Below are 18,383 nucleotides of genomic sequence, written 5' to 3' on the forward strand. Positions count from 1 at the left end.
CTAGGCTACCCCAATTTGTGTACTACAAGCACATGCAGAAATGCGCTATCACGTGAAGAGATCCTTCTGTCACGAAAAAAAAGATCCACTATATCGCGCTGTGATGCAATGGACCCCATCTCCACCACCCCGGACTTGACTTGTCGACCATGTTGTCGCCAACATGAACAACGATCAATTTCGGAGGCTGATCGGGGCCAACGGCGAAAAGGCAAAATCCAGTGGGGAAGATGATTCGCCATCTGCCACTAAACCGGCAGTTGCCTCTGCTTTGGGATCGCGACTCAAGTCAAGTATCCCGATGACGCCGTAAGTGAACATGCAAAGTTGCATTGACAGAGGGTGTCGGACTTGTACTAACTAAGTTCTTGCTGCTCACCAGGCGATCTTTGGGCGGAAGTAGTCATAATTTGTTTGCAAAGCAGCTTGCCGAGAGAGACCAGGCCAACCAGAAACAGAAGCGATTTCGCACTTCAGCGCCCAAGGGAAGCAGGCTTGCCGAGGGCTACGTCGACAGGGCCAGGCTCAGGAATGGCGATGATGCAGACGCTGAGCGCGATGCTAAGCTCAAGGCGATTGAGAAGCTACGCGACGACAAGGAGATAGACGAGGATGAGTACGAAGCAAGACGTAGAAAGATCCTCGCCGAAAGCGATAGCCGTCCCAAGGGTCTCGACTTTGAGCTTTTAGCCAAAGCCCGCAAGGGTGAAAACACAGCTGATGAGGAAAGGTCACCATCCGCCGATGCTAAGAGGACTGAGTCTCCACAGGAAGGGGATGAGGAAGATGGCTTTGATGATGCCTTTGAACAGATAGAAAGTGCAGAGGTCCAAGCAATCACCAAGGAGAAAGCCAAGAAGAAGGGTCAGTTTGCAACCAAGCCTGTTGCACCCGGTGGAAAGCGTTCAAGAGATCAAATCTTGGCCGAGCTCAAGGCCGCAAGGGAGGCCGCCAAGGCCAAAGAGGAACAGGCTCTTGGAAACAGGTTCAAGAAAATTGGAGCGCAGAAGGCCCCGGGAACGAGGTTTGAGCGCGACAGCAAAGGCAGAGAGGTCATGATAATTGTCGATCAGGATGGTCATGAGAAACGCAAAGTCAGGAAACTAGCAGCGGAGGAATTGGAGGAAAAGGCAGCATTTGTTCCTGATAAGAATGCCGAGATTCTTGGAATGGAGGTTCCCGAGATATATAAGAAGAAACAGGAAGAAGCCGAACAGAAGAAAGCAGCGGCAGCAGAGGAAGATGACGACATATTCAATGATGTTGGGGACTACAATCCACTGGCGGGAATGGATTCGGACTCGGACGACAGCTCCGACGAGGAGGGTGCTGTTTCTGAAGAAAGGCCCAGCAAGCGACTGAAGGACGATGAAACTGGAACAGGGACAGGGACAGCCTCAAAATCTGCCAGCAAAGAAGCAAGTCATTCGGTAGATCAACCACAGTCGGCTACGGCAGCAATACCCGTCGCTCGAAAAGACTGGTTCAAGGGCTCCAAGACTGGTCTTGTATCGGAGGAGTCTCGCAAAACATCGGCCGCAAGCGATCCAGCAGTGCTCGCAGCACTCAGGAAGGCAAAGAGTCTTAACGCCGAGGCCAAGTCAGAGGAAGAGAAGCAAAAGGCAGAGAGAGAAGAGCGCTTGAAGAAGATGCTAAAGGACAGCACACGAGATGCAGAGGATATGGACATGGGTTTCGGCACCAGCAGGATGGCCGACGAAGAAGACCTGGAAGAAAAGGATATAAAGCTCTCTGCATGGGGAAACGATGGGGATGATAATGAACAAGGGGCTGGCAAGGCAAAACGGAAAAGAGGTGGAAAGAAGCGCAAGGGCGATGTTAACAGTGCAGCTGATGTGTTACAAGCCATGGAAAGGCAGAAAGCATCCAATGCATAAACTCCATGAATACAAATTCATATTATGGACACCCTGTGGTTTTGAAGACGAGCCCAATATCTCCCTGCGCCTGTCATGTTTGCATAAGGAACGGCAATGGAACTGCAACCGTAAGCACTCAAAATACATAAGGTAACTACCGCTAGACATATACAGTGGACCTGCCGTACATACAGTAGGTAGTAGTGGAGTATTGTTTTGAGTCCAGGGGGGTTTGCGACACAGACTTGACAGAGCGCCTTTTCTTGGCACCCCTAACCCTTGACGACATCGGCTTGAGTCAATTGTTGTCGAATTGCCCACCCACCGGTTTCAGGACTTCAAGCATGCCAACCTGCGTAACCTTGGTCACTTCCAACAACTCATCCTCCGTCTTGTCAAACAGCATTTCATTTGAAGAGAATTGCGCAGTCCTGGATTCTCTCTATTACTTACTACGGATCATTCCATGTCAACCTTTTACTTGTTAGCCTCATGATATCTTAGCCGGCATCCGTGATGTCAACTGCCAGGTTGACGTTTCTTTACCCGCACCTATTCCGCGCCCCTCGTTTCGGCGAGTCGGCAACTCAAGCTGCCACGCACCTGACCCGTCGTAGGGCAGCGTGTGAGAATTGGCGGCCGATCACATGTCAACAGACCGCAAATTATGCGAGGGCAACATCGCCCAAGCGAGCCACCTACGTTGCACGACATGGCAAGGCCGTTGAGCCACAGCCATTGACCGGCGAGAACAAAGCCGATGCCACCAAGTCGACTTTAAAGCCAGACTCGCAGTCCAGTACGTCCAAGTCAGGCCGTATAAAGGCTGCTTCTCCGACGGAGGCTATTCCCGCCGAGAGCCTAAAAAATGCTCCGGCAGGTAGCGCGACGGATATCCCTCCGGTGATCGAGCTCTCGGCCCCGACGGCACCGCCTCCTCCTCCCCCAGGTGCCGAAGACATGGCTGGGGAGTTAAAGAAGACCCGGTCTAGTGGGCCGATGGACACGATATTACACATGGGCAGCCCGGAGATGATGCAGACGCAGCATCCGCACCTCAAGCCGGCTCCGTATGTGCACCACTTTGACACGTATTCCCTCGTTAAGCGGCTCGAGGAGGGTGGCTACACGCAGGACCAGGCCATCACTGCGATGAAGGCAGTGCGTGGGTTGTTGGCGCAAAATCTGGGCCAGGCCAAGGACGGTCTATACAGCCGCAGTGACATGGATAACGAGTCGTATCTGTTCCGTGCAGCTTGTTCTGAGCTGAGCGTGGAGCTCCGGAACATGCGACGGATCAACGACGAGCAGATTCGCCAGCAACGGACACATGTGCAGCACGAGGTCGATATCCTGACTCAGTCGCTCAACCAGGAGCTCCTAACTTTAAACGACAATGTCAAGGGCATGTTCAACGACAGGAGGATGGCTGTCCGGGAGGAGCAGAAGGCAGCCGAAAGTGCTGTAAGTAGCATTGTCTTTGCCCATCACTCTTGATTCGGCAATCGTGTAGAAGTTGAAGAAAAATCGATTGGCGCTAACATAATTTTGCCCATGCAGATCCAACAAATCAACTATAAAATCAGCGTCACACTCAACAGTGACGCAAAATCTGATATCGAGGGCCTGCGTTGGGTCCTCATACGGAGAGGTGTCCTTGGCCTTATTCTGATGGCACTCTTGTCGCTTGGCGCCATTCGCTACGCAAGTTACCGAAACCACGAGAAGAAGAAGAGACTTAGACGGCAGGCTGAGGAGGCTCAACAAGCCCGCATGAACGATGGGAAACTTGATCGCAGCTCAGCACCCGACGCCGCAGCGCTGCTGGCAGCAAACTAAACCACATAGACTAGATTTCTGTCTCGACAACATAACGTACATATATTTCATTTGTTACGAAGTAGAGAGATACCCAAGCTAGGAAACATAGAAGGCATTATATGCATAGCATCGAATGGGAGAAAAAATCCATGCTCGGAATTTTGAGTCAATTATCCTTCCGAACCTACCCTGCATGTGACTTATACGTGATTGTGCGGCTTCGGCTGGCGGCGGCGGGATTGCGGGTATTAGTGGAAACTTGATGTGGATGCAGCACCTTCCTTATCTTATCGAAAATTTCGTGGGGTCGCGACTCGCAGGAACTTTTTTTTGTAAGGCGCATCGCGACAGCATCCCCAGGGAGTTCGGGTTACCTATCGCATCAAGGTCAATCAAATCCCCTCCAAAATAGCCGAGATGCGCCCTCTGACAGATACCGAGACGCAAACGCTGCTGGCCAAGCTGGCCAACTATACCGGCAACTCCCTCAAGAGCCTGATCGCTCCCCTCGAGGACGGCGACCGCTATGTTTTCCGCCTGCACAAGGATCGAGTCTACTATGTCAAGCTCAGCATAGCGAACCTGGCCACCACGATAGCGAGGGATAAGCTGATGTCGCTTGGTACTTGCCTGGGCAAGTTTACAAAGGTTTGTTCTCTACCAGCATTCCAGCTTTCGAGATTAAAGACTGTGTGCCGAACCACCCCTGCTAACAGCAAGCGTTATTCAGTCTGGAAAATTCCGTCTACACATCACCGCCCTCCCGATCCTCTCCGAGCATGCTCGGTACAAGATGTGGGTTCGCTCAAACGGCGAGATGCCCTTCCTTTACGGTGGAAATGGTATGAATACACACACACACACACACACACACACACACACAGCCCGGCATGATTTCTCTCTTGCGTTTTGACAAAAAGTGATCATGTAGCTAACACTAGACTTTTTTCTTGCTTGCCCTCAGTCGTCAAGGCTCATGTAGGACGGCAGACAGACGACTGCCCCGAGCACCAGGGTATTGTGGTTTACAACATGCAAGACGTCCCCCTGGGCTTCGGCCTCACCGCCAAGAGCACCGCCGACGCCCGACGACTCGACCCTACGGGTATCACTTGCTTCAGGCAATCCGACTGTGGCGAGTATCTGCGTGATGAAGATGCCTTGTTCGCTACGGGTTAAGCTATTCGTGGCGGATGTGGTGGGACCTGCTTTTGAAAAATTGGGCTTAGGAGTATTAGGCGTTCAGGAAACCTTTATTTAATCTGGAGTGGAAGTTGCATGTCTATTTGCGGTAGTTTGTAGATACTATACCACATTACGCAGTCAAGGCGCCAGGTCGCAGATGCATCATAACCAGCCATACGCGTTACGTAGGTACATAAAGTTCAAGATTGCTTGTCTCCCGTTTAGTGCGTAACCTCGTAGCTTCCAATCCCCCGAATTATGGTCTCCATCTCCATGGTTGGGGAGACTGGTCTGCTTTCCCTCCTAAAGAAACTGATCTGGGCCCGGTGAACGACGTATTCGCTGTCGGCGTACCCGAGTAGATCCTTGATATCGGTGCTTTGGTGACCCTTGATTCTGGCTATCTCGGCCGATGAGTAGTTCACCAGCGCTCGGCCAACCTCGTTGGTGGAGCCCTCCCAATACTTTCCGTCAGGGGTCGGCGTTGACAGTTTCTTTTCGACCACCACAATCCGGACGGCTTCTTGTTGTGCAAAATGCCCATCGACGTCCACCACGCCTACGGGGAGTAAGCCGGCCTTGTCCAGCAGTGCTTGGTACGCGCCTTGGTCTATGTAAACTGTCCCGTGTGGCTTGAGTCCGTGAAGGATCCAGAAGGAGCGGTCCCTGATGGGATCTGTTGATGGGAGGAACCGTGTGTGCAGCGGAGGCTGAACGCCTGAATCACTTCCGGGCTGGGAAGAGTCCGCGTGGTCGTTCACACTGGTCCTAGTCGACGTGGCAGCTGGGTTCGCCTCGATCCACTTCACAATATTGAGGATATTGCCTGGGTTTGATGCCCTGGCAATGATGGTGGTGACTCCCGCAGAGGTGGCAAGCCTTGCTGCCACGATCTTGGTGAACATGCCTCCCGTGCCCAAAGAAGATCCGGCAGAGGATACTGCGCCATATCACTCAGTAATGGACCATTTCTCGACAATTCAGGGGTGGGACTAACCATCGGCTGCTAAGGCTCCGATATCCTCCACCACTTCGATAGCCTTGGCATCTGGGTGGGCTCGTGGATTCTTGTCGTATAGACAATCTACGTCCGTCATGAGGAACAGCATTTCTGCGTGAACCATAGCCGCTGTAATAGCGGATAGTGTGTCGTTGTCGCCAAACTTGATCTCCGAGACGGCGAGGGTGTCGTTCTCGTTTACAATTGGGATGACGCCCATGTCAAGGAGCTCCATGAATGTGTTTTGGGCATTTAGGTACCTTGACCTCTATTTTTGTTGTTTTATCAGCATCACAGCGTAATCACACCGGTGAGTTCGCCAGGGCGTGCACAAGACCCTGACTGCCGTCCACCTGGGAAACCAGTCGACAAGAGTTAAAGGTATACATACGTCTGCAATGTCATTCCTGGTAAGGAGAATCTGTGCGATCGGCTGTCTCAATTGTGTAAAGAGACTGTCCCATAGACTCATAAGACGGCATTGTCCTATTGCTGCCAAAGCCTTAGTGGAGGGCGAACATCAGTAAAATCATTGCAGCTACAGCGAGTATTACGCAATACAAACCTGCAACTTGGACAGGTGCTTCTTGGGTCGTACGGCTATGTCCATACGACGAAGCCCAACGCCAATGGCACCTGAAGAGACGATGACGACTTTGTGTCCATCTTCCCTTAACTTGACGGCCGTCTCAACAATCAAGGTCAAGATGGAGAGAAGAGGTTTTTTTGTCGTCTCGTCGACGATGGAGCTGGTGCCTGTCCGTCCTCCTGTCAGTCTCTATGGAGATTTTAGAGTAAAAACACTCCAATGTATATCACCCCACACGCAGCTGGAGCAGGGGCATGCGGAATATGAAAATGTATTTTAAAGCGCAAGGGAAACTCACCTAACTTGATCACCACAGTGCCCAAAGATTTCGGAGCCTTCATAGCTACGACACCCAAGGTAGCGAAAAGTAAGTGAGTGATTTGCTTCTATCGCACGACACACCAAGCAAAAAGTCTGCGAAAAGACATAACCGCAAACATGAAATACACGTGAAGCTACATATTTAATGGATACTTAACGGGAGTATTAAAAGGCTCTCTCCAGTGTGGTCTTACAAGGATCGGAATGCGTGACGACGCCCTTCAGGTCCATATTTTTTTTTTCTTGTCCCCCGTGAAGGGCGCGCGGGTGTTGTGGTCGAGAAGAGTGAACGATTTGTGGTAGCGATGTCGCAGCTTGGCGGTCTATGTTGACCATGGGGCAGGGATGACTGTTACAGTGGGCCGCCTAAATAACGCGAAAAGTTAAAGCTCTCATACACAATCCACTAAGCTCTTTATTCTCACATGGGGATGTTCGCATATAAGAAAGCTATTAAAAATTCACCAGGATTGGCAATTTTTAGATCTAAAAAACTAGATATCTAGTTTAGGTAAACAAGACTCGTAAAGATAAGGCGGGGATAGTAAAACGTTGTGAAAACATATACTACTATCAATTATAAAATCTAAAAACGCAGCGTATTTCTGCACAGGCACGGATTTGGCGAGCTGAAATGTCCCGTCAGGTAAACCCCACTAATGACGCACGGTGCAGGACCAATACCCTTTGGCGTATTCCCGTGTTTCTCAAGGGTTCGGGGCAGAAAAGTCCGCTTAGCTGACCGCCCGGGATTCCGTGCCGTCATGCGCGACTACCGGGCGCGACTGGTTTAAACTTGCAAGGATCAGACAACGTCAAGATTCATTCACCGGACAGCGTGAGCGACGGTAGACCGTGAAGTAGCAAGGTCAATTGATACACAGCTTCACTATCACCGCCCATATTGATACTTCGACTATTATTCGTTCGCATTTTTCGATATAGATAATTAGTCCATAACGAAAGGACCAAAAAAAAAAAAAAAAGACTACGATGGCGGCCCCACAAGAGAACACGCCATCCGAGGCGATCCCGAAACCACAGACGTCCGAAGAAACCCCAGACCATGTGAAGCTACGGATCAACGGCGGCGAGCGCCTCAACATCCGCAAGAACAACCCGGCCGAGACGGGGTTCGATCCCGCGACGAGCAAGTGGGTCAACTACTTCAAGGTGCTGACAGGCAGCATGACCAAGGAGGGCCAGTTCCACTACCGCGAGCACCTTTACCGGACGAACGAGGAGCGCGACCTCAAGAGGTGTGAGGAGCAGCGCGACTGGCTTTTCCGCTACTCGCCCGTCGTGCGCTACATGCGCGACCAGATTCGGCTGCTGGGCGGCGAGCTCGACGCGGATAACGTCGTCTGTCGCAGGTGTCCCTCAAGGCTGACCGAGGACGGGAGGATACTGGGCCAGGCAGGCGGCTTCAGCCCGCAACACGGCATCCTGGTCTGTGCCAACTCGATACGGGATAGGAAGCACCTGGAGGACACGCTGGCACACGAGATGGTGCACGCCTACGATCACCTGAGGTGGCAGGTGGACTTTGTTGGAGAGAAGGATCTGAGGCACGCTGCATGCACAGAGGTAAGGACGAAAACAGCTTGGAAGCATGCGTGGCAACCATCTGGAGGTATCGTCTTTGTGATCTTGTTACTGATCCTCACCCTTTCTTTGCAGATCCGTGCGTCAATGTTGAGTGGAGAGTGCAGGTGGACAAGAGAGGCCTTTAGTAGAGGCAACTGGACTGTGACACAACAATTCCAGAACTGCGTACGCTCACGAGCTATTATGTCGGTCAGGGCGCGTGCCAGGTGCAGGGACACAGAGCATGCCACCAAGGTTGTCAACCAAGTGTGGGACTCTTGTTTCGCAGATACCAGGCCATTTGACGAGATATACAAATAATACGTGAGCGACGCTTTGAGAATTTTCTTTTACATCTTCCTGGAACTGACCGCTAAGGCTTTCGTTTATTTGGATGCGTCATACCAACAGAAAAGGGCATTTAGGCCCGCCAGCGAGTGCTTGGGAATGCGCCATGTACGATTATAATCATGAAAAAGCGGCAGGATCTGGAAAATATCCCTGATGCTGCCAAAATACAAAAATGATAAAAACCCCAGAAACCCTTGTATAATTCAAACCAAAAAAAACTCCTTGAACACCACTTGCCAGATGCAGTTACTCCCGATCAACGCCGGCATGATTACAGTTCTTGGACGTGAGACAAAATCGATCATAATGTCATCAAAACGATCCTTTACTTCGGTCACTCGCTACCACGGCCCTTCTCGCGGTTCGTGGCACGCTCACCCTTGACACAGTGCTTGATGATCCAAGGATGCTTTTGGACAGCGTCCAGAGAGAGCCTCTTAACAGGGTCAATAACCAAGAGCTACAGTAAGCACGAGTTAGCACAAGATTCAAGCATATATGTCAGCGGGGAGTACACTTAAAGCTTACCTTCTTGATCAGATCACGGCACTCTGGGCTAACGAAAGACGGGATAGTCATGTCGGCCCTGGCAATCCTCCTTTGTGTCATAACCGGCGTGTCCTCAAAGGGTGCCTCGCCAACGACAAACTCGTAAGTCAGGACGCCCAAGCTCCAAAGGTCAACCTTTTCGTCATAAAAGTTCTCCTTGGAGCCAGACTTGGTCACCATCTCGGGTGGAAGATAGTCGAGAGTGCCACAAAGCGTCTTGCGACGGTTGTTAGGAGCATGTACGCTCCAACCAAAATCCGAAATCTTCAATTCTCCGTGAAGACCAACTAGAATGTTCTCGGGCTTAATATCCCGGTGTATGACGTGCTTCCGGTGGAGGTACTTAAGGGCGCTGGCCATTTGAGCGACATATTGGGCGGCCTTCCACTCCGGGAAGCGGTTTTCTTTGCGCAAGTGTTTATACAATTCACCTTTGCCGGCGAATTCAAGGATGAGGAATATACGTTTGTTGTCATGGAAATGACCGTACATCTTCAAAATGTTTGGATGGCAGAGATTCGTTTGGATCTCGATTTCTCGGCGGACCTGTTTTTCGACACTGCCAGACTCGAGCTCCTTCTTGTACAGGACCTTGAGTGCGCAGATGAAGCCGGTGGTGCGCTCACGGGCAAGGTATACACGACCGAACTTTCCCTTGCCCAGAGGCCGTCCGATCTCGAACATTCCCAGGTGGAATTCCTTGGGTACTCTCGGGGCCGGGGCTTCAGCTTCATCGTGCGCAAGCTCATCCACGCTGGACGAGACTGAATCCTTTTTGTGTTTGCTGGGTGAAGGAGGTTCTCTGCTCTTGGGCGGCGGAGCCATCTTTCTTTGGGCTGCCTGGGATGGGAGTGTCACCGCCGTGACTGTGTTTGCGCTTTGCGATTGTAGGGCGACCTTGAACAGGTTCGGTCTGGAGCTGCCATGAGACATTTGCGCTGTGGACATGGAGATCTGCTGAGGATGTCAGCATTGACAGTTTATGGCGTGGAGAGTTCTATCCGTTCTTGCACCATTGACTGACCTTGGACTTTTGCACCAATCTGTCACCATGGTCGTTTTCATCGTTAACATTCAGGTGCTCGAAGCACTCTTCGAGCTGAATAGCTTTTGTTGCCATTTTGAGGAATTTGTGTCAACTTGGTGAGGCACGAGATCGAACCTCGCCAAGCTTGTCCGTAGGTACAATGTCGGCGGAGAGGAAGTTAATTAGAGCAGGATAGACGGAATCAACCAAAACGGTAAAACGACTCAATTCAGGAAACTGGGTGGTTATGCAAACGTTTGGCCCGCGGAACAAGGCGAGATTTTCCGAAATGGAAAACGAAAGGTACAAAGGGTAATGTCTTTTCTTTGCTTGGTTGTTGCGGGGATTGGGAACAAATGAGCATTTCTAGTGTTCGGCACTCGCCTGGTTTCGTTGCTAGTTCTGGGCTTCTCAGCATTGTTTACAGGCGGCTGCGGAGGTGGGCTGTGGTTGCCCAGCAACAAAGCTGATATTGCATCGGGATCTGGGCCTCGCCTAGCGACCAGGATCATGCTACCCTTGCACATGGTTACGGTAAAACGCCTCTTGATTCCCTGCAGTTGCACCTTACTGACCAGAAGCGGACGGTCGCACAATCGCTTCAAAGTCAAATTTTGTTCCCTTGAATCTTTCCATTTTGGAAATAGAATATCGGCGAAGGAGTTCATGGATGCGGTGGGGTTTATCTGATTCAGTCGCAACAAGTGCTTGCCGTTGGACAGTACAGTAATGCACCTACCTAGGTACCCAATTGTATCCAACATGGCCGACCCTAACCCCGCAACCATGATATTCCCAGTTGGAAGCTCCCCGCATACCTTGACAAACGCAATAGGCCTTTACGTCACGTAGAAGATTCATCAAGCATTAAGCTGGCGAGCACAGTCTCTTCTTCGGTTATATATGCGAAGATAATAGTCGGAGCTGGCCCACAAGATCTGGTTCTTAACCCTCCCCTTTTCGCGCCTCAACAACTCCAAAGAGAGCAGCAACCCGTACATACCTAAGGTAGTTAGCATACGGGACTTAAAACTGCCTCAAATCAACCGCCCAAAATGCTGCACGTGGACTCGCCCAACGAGCCCTTCCCGGACCCCAGCCAGCTCGCGCAGGCGACCAAGGTGCACCGGCAGGGCAACTTTGAGATCTCATCCCGCAAGCTCCCCATCTCCAAATCCGGGCCCATCGACGCCATGTCGGCCCGCATCGGCATCCCCGTTCCCGAGATGATCTTTGGCGACAACCTCGTCTCGGTGCGTCACGTGCCCTCCGGCTGGACCATGTCCTTCTCCGCCGAGGCGGCACTGGACCGCGTCGAGAAGACGGCCAAGGGCATGCTGCAGGTCGCGTACGCTGGTGCCTGGTCCAGCTCGCGCGAGAACACGAGCGGCATAAAGGAGGTCGTACACCCGTTCGACTGGAGTTACAGCACCGACTACCGCGGCACCGAGGAGCCGCCCAGGCTGGCGCCCAGCAGCGATAAGCAGATCCCCATCGAGCTGCTCAAGCGACGGGATCCGATCCTGTTCTTTGACGAGGTGGTCCTGTACGAGTCGGAGCTGGACGACAATGGCGTGTCAATCTTTAGCGTCAAGGTCAGGGTCATGGAGCACCGCATGCTGCTGCTCGCTCGTCTGTACATGAGGCTGGACAACGTCGTCGTTCGCGTGCGGGACACACGGCTCTACGTCGATTTCGATACTCAGGAGGTCATTCGCGAGTACACGGCCAAGGAGGACAGCTTTGCTACTGTCAAGCAGGTCAGTTTAAGATGTCAAGGTTTCGGCTTAGACCTACGAGTAATCAGGGAAACTCACCACTAACCAAACCAACTACAGGGTCTCATGCTGCAAGGGTTGGTCCCGGATACTATCACCACGGCATTCAGGGATGCAAACCAAATAGCAGAGCACGTTCGTGTTGTAGATCATCAAGTGGACTATGCAAGCTTCTCATGAGTCATTTACAAGAACCTATGCGTTTGATCGAAAGAACAGACGAGAGTTGAAGTACTTTTGCATGCAATGTTTCCCAGGGTGATTTTCATCTTGATGTAGGCGTGGGCGTTCAGGCGTTATGAGTCAAGGTGACGGTAGCTTCAAAAAAAAAAAAAGTTTTTGATTGTTCCCAAGAAATCGATCTTTGCGTCAAAATCCGACTTCGCTTGATGAACACAAATACAGAAATCTCTGATTATGAGCGTGGACAGAACCCTCACATTCATCAAAACATCGCAGTTGCTCCGTGTACGCCCAACTCCAACAGAACCACAGCCCACGGGGTATAAAGATCCCGACTTCCATCCGTAATCAAGAGTACGTATACAAAGACCTCAGCAAAGTGGCAACCGACTCAACAAAAAAAGGAGCAAGTGGAATCTCCCTTCAAATCTCTTCCGAACAAGCAAGCTTATACCCGCTTAGATCACCGAGCAGCTGCAGCTCCAGGTGACGACGGTTCCGTAACCTCTTCAAATTCCATTTCCCACCGATCAACTTCTTTGAACTTTTGCGCCGCCTGTTGAAGCTCTTCGCTCAATACGCCTGGAAGTTCCACATGGGCTTCAGTCGCATCCATGGTTTCATCCGCCAATGCGTCTTCTGACCGGTACTCTTCATCAGCTGCAACTTGTATTGTGTCATCTTCACCTTCTCCATCTTGATTTTCCTTGTCGGAGCCCGCATTGGCCCGGGAGCCATAGGTCCTCCGAGCACGCCTTTTCCCTCCTTTGGTCATCTGTGCCCGGGCGATTGGGGCTTTGGACTCGGCCAAAGGCCTCGCAGGTCTTCTTGCGCGTCGTGCTCTAGACCCCTCAACGTATGACAGCTCGTCTGCCTCGTTTGCCACTATTGTGGAGTCAAACTCATCGTCGGACTGGTCATCTCGTACAGTTCTTTGCCTCCTCTTGGGCAACATTGCCGTGAGCTCGGCGGTAGTAAGTTTTGGTGAGGCCTTGTGGGCATTTTTTGCGGCAGCAGCTGCCCCACGTGTGTTCTTGTTTTTTGCCGCAACATAATTAGGCGAGTGTGTTAGCGACGGTGGGGATGACATGTCCGACAACGCATCGTCACCGTGGACAGGAGCTGGTGTTTTGCGAGAATCTGACAGCGCTCGGCGTTGTCTATTGCGAGGCAGATTTCGTAGCGACGGCCAGCTGGTGGGGCTGGCATCGGATGAGCTGCTGCTGGCGGGTGGCGCCAGTATGTCATCGTCATCATCCACAGCTGTGCGTCGTGCTGTGTCATGGCCTGGAGTGGATGGTGTATCGTCGAGAGGTGGCAAGCTGAGCTCCGAGTCGCTCTCGACAGAATCTTGCGGGACATCGCCGGATGCCAGCGCAGGACGCTTCGATGAGCCATCCTGGCCGTCTGTTGATTTTCTCTTCCGCGAAGATCCCTCTTCAGGACTCGTATCCACAGCAGGTAAAGATGGCTCTCTATCCCTTATATCGGAGCCGCGAGTCGTCCTCCTACGACTAGGCGACCCAATCACACTTTCTGGAATCACCTCCTCGTCCGATCCAATCTCACTGTCCTCCAGTTGCTCCTCTTCGCCTGCCGGTTCCGTCTCGTCTGGCTCTTGCCGAGCCTTCCGCCTACTGCCCAGAATACTCTGCTCCCTGGCCCGCCTCTTGAAGGTTCCGATGTTGAAGGTCGTACTGATACTGGGTGTATTTGGGCCTCGGCTACTTGGGCGAATAGGCGCATCATCCCGGCCGACAATACTCGATTGACGGGGGCGGCCCCGTCTAAAAAGCCCCACATTGAACGAAGACGTGTCGGTCGACCGTTGACCACCAGCCAACACAGAATCCTCCCCCAAGCTGATATCCACGTCCAGATCGTCAAAGTCCCCGCCGAAAAGCTCAGAGTCGTCCATAACATCGAGTCCTGACGCATCCGGCGCGCTCCGCCGCAGCCTGCTGGAACTCCGCCGGGTAGCGCGCACGGTGGTGGAGCTGGCTTTCCTAACCGTCGAAGGTCCTTCCAATGCCGAGGTCGAGCTGAGGTCGTCCAGACGACTCATTGCAGCATCGCGTCGAGTTTTGGAATCTCCCAAGGCTTTTGCCTGCTGGGATTTCACCTGTGCGGTACCTCCAGAGGCGCGCCGGGTCGCTTGGCGCTCGATTTCGCGGTCGCTGAGTCCGTAGATGTCACTACTCGTGTCGCTTACTGCATCGACTTGGCTAGCCTGCGTGGTGGCCGCTTTCTTGGCTGGTTCGGGATCAGCAGCCCGAGTGACGCCGGCAGCATTCCCTTTTGGTGCTGCCGGCGCGACTCGAGATCGTACCGGTCGTGGCATCGCGTTTGTGGTTGGCGTTGTCGCGTTGGCGGTATTGGGGTTTATTAAGGATGCAGATATGGCAGTAGATATATCGACCCGTCCAAAATATCTCTAACACTGTGTGTGCAGCGTTATGGCTCTGGTAGAGCCCTCGCGGGTGGGAGGTAATAAAAAGTGACTTGGAAGGTAATTGTGGAGGAGAGGGAGGAGCTGGTGGGCTTTCGGGCCTGGGGGTAAACACGGGTGAGGTAGAATTGGACGCGACTTCACGCGTCAATCACACCGCCACCCTCCCACTGCACTACAGGTTGCGGGCCCACACTAGCTTCAGCCACACCACCAAGCTGCAACTTTCAGTCTCCCCCACAGTAGTCGACGTCATCAATTACTTGCACTAGCATCGAGTACCTGGGCTTTGCATCTTGGGTATCTAATGTAGTATGACCCCTATGGGATTAAACTTGGCCTAGGAGAATTCCTCACGCCTCTACATCTCCTCTGTACTGTTTTACTCCGAATTCAGATTTCAAGGATAACAGATATATCATGGCCACTGCAATGTTATGCCGGCGGGCCCTGGCCCAAAGGTGTGTTCCTCTAGCATTGGGAGCCTCGCTCGGCATTGGCCATTTCGCATACCGGAGTAAGATGCAGCCCTACAGATTGGATGCGCTTTCCAGCAGCTCGGCATCAACTTGGTCCCCAACGACTGGCGGAGTACTTGAAATTGAAGAAGAGGATGGCTTCATCAATTCGGACGTCCTACGGCAGGTGTCCGGCGGTAGCGTGACAGGTGTGTTAATCTCATTGCAAAAGAACCTATGTGACCATTGTCGCATTCAAGGGAGACGACATAGTAACAATATTCACTCGAGGTAGGTTTCTTATCCGGGTTATTTGTCAGTGTTTTCTCGCGCACCCTCGTCTTGCTCATGGGCCTCACGATAGTTGCCTTCTCAGTATGTTTGACCTTGGAACCAAAATCTTCGAGTACTTTGAACCTTGTAATTGACATGCCCGTAGGTGGCGGCCAAGTACGGTATAGACTTGGTGCATCAGTTCCGCCTTAAGGAAAGAGCACAGTCGTCGCGGGTTCTGTCCGCCCTCCGCAGCAACACCCCTTTCAAGCTGTCGTTCGGTGTTACATTTGCTTTATCTGCATTTGCGCACTTTTGAATGCTCCTCATGCAACCTGCTTGAAACTAGCAACATAATTATGATATTATAGAGAATCCAGTAACTTCGCCGGACTCCTCAAAAGGGCTGTGTTTCGCGCTCAAGCCATGCCATGGTCAACTTGTCCTCCTTGAAGAAACCACTCGTCTTCTCGATAATGAGTTTGTTGTAATCGTTCAGCCATTGCTTCTCACGTAGTGTCAAGAGGCTCTCGTCAATCAGTCTGCGGCAGTAGGGCACCATGGTGACGTGCTCAAAACCAAGATATGGCTTGTCGCCGAACATATGCTTGGTCTCGACCTCACGGACCATGGCAATATTCTCGATGCGGATGCCATAAGAGCCATCTTCATAAAAGCCGGGCTCAATAGATGTTACATTACCCGGAACGAGTGGGACTTCGGCGTAATGCTTCCTGGTGCCAATGCCAATGGGACCCTCGTGGACGTTGAGGTATGAGCCGACACCGTGACCGGTGCCATGTCGGTAATCCAATCCTTCTTGCTAGAGTCTTTGTTAGCACAAGCTGGCTAGAGAAAAACACAACCCATACTTCTCTCGTTCTTCACTACTTACCCAGAGGAATTGTCTAGCAAAGGGGTCCAGTGCAAAGCCAGTAGTGCCTTTGGGAAATATAGCCATGTCCAAAGCCATGTTTCCCTTCAATACCAGGGTATACGCCTTCCTCTCAGCTTCTGAGGGGTTCCCGAAATGCAATGTCCTGGTGGTATCGGTCGTACCGTCCAGGAACTGTGCCCCAGAATCACAGAGGTAGACAGAATCGGCGTCAATCGTTGCGCACGAATCTTCCTCGGGCTTATAGTGGATGACGGCGGCACTAAAGTTTGCGAGGTTAGCTACTGCCTCCTGTGGTTCTAGGGAGGCTTGAATACTTACTTTGCACCCACAGCAGAAATCGTCGTGAAGGATAGACCGACAAAGTCATCGTGCTTTGCACGCAAGTTTTCTAATTTGGTTGCAGCCTCAACCTCATTGAGGGTGGCTTTCTTGTTCGCTACTTGGTCTTCGAGCCAAGCAAAGTACTCAATAAGCGCCGCGCCATCACGGATGTGGCATTGCCTCATGCCTTCTAGTTCAGTCTCGTTCTTGATAGCCTTGGCATCGCAGACCGGGCTCTTGATCTCATCGACAGCACCATCCCCGCCAAGTGCGAGCTTGAGAGCCCATGATGTCTTGTTCGAAATGGCAAGCTTCTTGATCTTGCTTTCATCTCCCTGGTCCTTGGTAGGCTTGAGGCTTTTGGCCAATACCTCAGAGTCCTCGAAAATGCTCTCGTAGGGCCTGATATCGACTTTGTTCTCCTTGAGGTAGGCATGGGATTCCTCGCTAAGCTTCGATGCGTCGACATACAGCGTAGCATTATCGGCGGTGACGACGGCATATGAGAAGAAGACTGGGTTGTAAGGAATATCACTGCCACGAAGGTTGAAGAGCCAGGCAATCTCGTCCAAGGTAGAAATTACAAAGCCGAATACTTTCTTCTTTTCCAGGACCTCCCGAAGTTCCTTCAGTTTAGGCTCGGTATCCTTTCCGGAGTACTTCTTTGGTAGGAAGGCTATGGGGTTGCTCGGGCGTGAGGGTTTGTGCCTACCCCAGACCAAGTCAACCAGATTGTCTGTTATGGCAAGCAAATCCTTGCCGCCCTTGGACTTGATCTTCTCCTGGAGTGCCTTGGCCTCGGAGCTTGACAGCAGGGTAGGATCCACGCCAACCGTCTTTCCCCCCGCAGCCTGATCGGCTGACCATTCCTGCCATGTCGGGACATCGGGCTGGCCCTGCTTCAGCAGCTCCCAGTTGTTGTCTAGCTCTGTCGCAGCTTGGTTGAAGTACCGGCCATCGGTTGCCAGAGCGGCTTTGTCGTTGGTCACAACGGCGGTGCCTGCAGAACCGGAAAAGCCACTGATGAACTCTCGGCGGCCATCGCAGGGCGCAATATATTCGGACGAGTGTGCGTCTTCGGTTGGGACGACTACAGCCAGTAACACAGTGTTACGCATCAGTCAAAGAGCTTATTACTTTTAGACCGGGGGGCGCGGAAATAGCCTACTGTAAACATCTATGCCGCGCGCTCTCATCAAGCCCCGCAGCTCCGCGAGGCGATCCGAAGTCACAACCGTCTTCATGATGAACGGAGATTGGGCAGAGGAGTTTAACCAACGCACGAACTGCCGGCAGCTCGAGGGAGCAGGCACTACTGCTCGGGATGGGCGTTGATGCTGTTGTGGAACAATGAATCTGGGAATTGTGCAAGGCGGAATGAAATTGTAGCTGGACGATCTCGCAGACGTCAGGAGCAGCCTGAAGTACGTACTATTCATCGAGGCCGCCTAGGAAGGTCAATTATGGAGGAGTGCGGAGCTAGTGGATGAGGGGTGCTGGACACAGGAGCTGGACGTATGGTGCGCATGCATGTGTAGGTAGGAGACAAAGGTCCACAGGAGCCCCGCAAATTGTAGCGAACTGCTAACATTAACGGTTTAGACGGCCTTTGGTTAGGTAGAGTTGCCCCACCAAAACACTGCACGATGTCTCGAAAACAATCATGGCTTGTCGACATCCCGCCTGTTCCCTGTAGAAAATGCTTGAATAAAT

The 18,383-nt window shown here is 52.1% G+C and overlaps 10 protein-coding genes across 10 annotated transcripts; 6 read left to right on the plus strand and 4 right to left on the minus strand.

Annotated features, from left to right (window-relative positions):
• Positions 1-139: 139 nt before the first annotated feature.
• On the plus strand, positions 140-1,906 carry PgNI_08866 (uncharacterized protein). Its single transcript, XM_031128856.1, has 2 exons — positions 140-309; positions 383-1,906. The coding sequence occupies exons 1-2, from the start codon at positions 164-166 to the stop codon at positions 1,896-1,898; spliced, it is 1,662 nt and encodes a 553-aa protein (XP_030978995.1). The 5' UTR covers positions 140-163; the 3' UTR covers positions 1,899-1,906.
• A 490-nt stretch (positions 1,907-2,396) lies between these two features.
• Positions 2,397-3,857, plus strand: PgNI_08867 (uncharacterized protein; the record flags this gene model as incomplete). The annotated part of the gene is made up of 2 exons (XM_031128857.1): positions 2,397-3,344; positions 3,441-3,857. 2 exons carry the CDS (start codon positions 2,397-2,399, stop codon positions 3,717-3,719), a joined length of 1,227 nt encoding a protein of 408 aa, XP_030979218.1. The 3' UTR covers positions 3,720-3,857.
• Positions 3,858-4,035: 178 nt separating this feature from the next.
• PgNI_08868 (uncharacterized protein) lies at positions 4,036-4,880 on the plus strand (the record flags this gene model as incomplete). The annotated part of the gene is made up of 3 exons (XM_031128858.1): positions 4,036-4,349; positions 4,432-4,543; positions 4,666-4,880. The coding sequence occupies exons 1-3, from the start codon at positions 4,119-4,121 to the stop codon at positions 4,878-4,880; spliced, it is 558 nt and encodes a 185-aa protein (XP_030978545.1). The 5' UTR covers positions 4,036-4,118.
• A 227-nt stretch (positions 4,881-5,107) lies between these two features.
• On the minus strand, positions 5,108-7,027 carry PgNI_08869 (uncharacterized protein; the record flags this gene model as incomplete). Its single annotated transcript, XM_031128859.1, has 6 exons — positions 5,108-5,826; positions 5,884-6,154; positions 6,278-6,388; positions 6,452-6,654; positions 6,774-6,818; positions 6,991-7,027. 6 exons carry the CDS (start codon positions 7,025-7,027, stop codon positions 5,108-5,110), a joined length of 1,386 nt encoding a protein of 461 aa, XP_030978543.1.
• Positions 7,028-7,624: 597 nt separating this feature from the next.
• Positions 7,625-8,924, plus strand: PgNI_08870 (uncharacterized protein). The gene is made up of 2 exons (XM_031128860.1): positions 7,625-8,383; positions 8,477-8,924. The coding sequence occupies exons 1-2, from the start codon at positions 7,790-7,792 to the stop codon at positions 8,702-8,704; spliced, it is 822 nt and encodes a 273-aa protein (XP_030979162.1). The 5' UTR covers positions 7,625-7,789; the 3' UTR covers positions 8,705-8,924.
• A 28-nt stretch (positions 8,925-8,952) lies between these two features.
• On the minus strand, positions 8,953-10,596 carry PgNI_08871 (uncharacterized protein). Its single transcript, XM_031128861.1, has 3 exons — positions 10,308-10,596; positions 9,263-10,237; positions 8,953-9,194 (listed from the first exon to the last, which is right to left on the minus strand). Exons 1-3 carry the CDS (start codon positions 10,401-10,403, stop codon positions 9,069-9,071), a joined length of 1,197 nt encoding a protein of 398 aa, XP_030978501.1. The 5' UTR covers positions 10,404-10,596; the 3' UTR covers positions 8,953-9,068.
• A 308-nt stretch (positions 10,597-10,904) lies between these two features.
• On the plus strand, positions 10,905-12,403 carry PgNI_08872 (uncharacterized protein). The gene is made up of 2 exons (XM_031128862.1): positions 10,905-12,070; positions 12,149-12,403. The coding sequence occupies exons 1-2, from the start codon at positions 11,366-11,368 to the stop codon at positions 12,266-12,268; spliced, it is 825 nt and encodes a 274-aa protein (XP_030979160.1). The 5' UTR covers positions 10,905-11,365; the 3' UTR covers positions 12,269-12,403.
• A 331-nt stretch (positions 12,404-12,734) lies between these two features.
• PgNI_08873 (uncharacterized protein) lies at positions 12,735-14,612 on the minus strand (the record flags this gene model as incomplete). The annotated part of the gene is made up of 1 exon (XM_031128863.1): positions 12,735-14,612. The coding sequence occupies one exon, from the start codon at positions 14,610-14,612 to the stop codon at positions 12,735-12,737; it is 1,878 nt and encodes a 625-aa protein (XP_030979161.1).
• A 272-nt stretch (positions 14,613-14,884) lies between these two features.
• On the minus strand, positions 14,885-18,136 carry PgNI_08874 (uncharacterized protein). Its single transcript, XM_031128864.1, has 5 exons — positions 17,839-18,136; positions 16,668-17,760; positions 16,347-16,608; positions 15,474-16,274; positions 14,885-15,387 (listed from the first exon to the last, which is right to left on the minus strand). Exons 1-4 carry the CDS (start codon positions 18,107-18,109, stop codon positions 15,849-15,851), a joined length of 2,052 nt encoding a protein of 683 aa, XP_030979171.1. The 5' UTR covers positions 18,110-18,136; the 3' UTR covers positions 14,885-15,387; positions 15,474-15,848.
• Positions 15,141-15,770, plus strand: PgNI_08875 (uncharacterized protein; the record flags this gene model as incomplete). Its single annotated transcript, XM_031128865.1, has 3 exons — positions 15,141-15,469; positions 15,499-15,553; positions 15,618-15,770. 3 exons carry the CDS (start codon positions 15,141-15,143, stop codon positions 15,768-15,770), a joined length of 537 nt encoding a protein of 178 aa, XP_030979173.1.
• Positions 18,137-18,383: the final 247 nt, after the last annotated feature.

This window comes from Pyricularia grisea (assembly GCF_004355905.1).
Source record: "Pyricularia grisea strain NI907 chromosome V map unlocalized Pyricularia_grisea_NI907_Scaffold_6, whole genome shotgun sequence".
Classification (NCBI taxonomy): Eukaryota; Fungi; Ascomycota; class Sordariomycetes; order Magnaporthales; family Pyriculariaceae; genus Pyricularia; species Pyricularia grisea.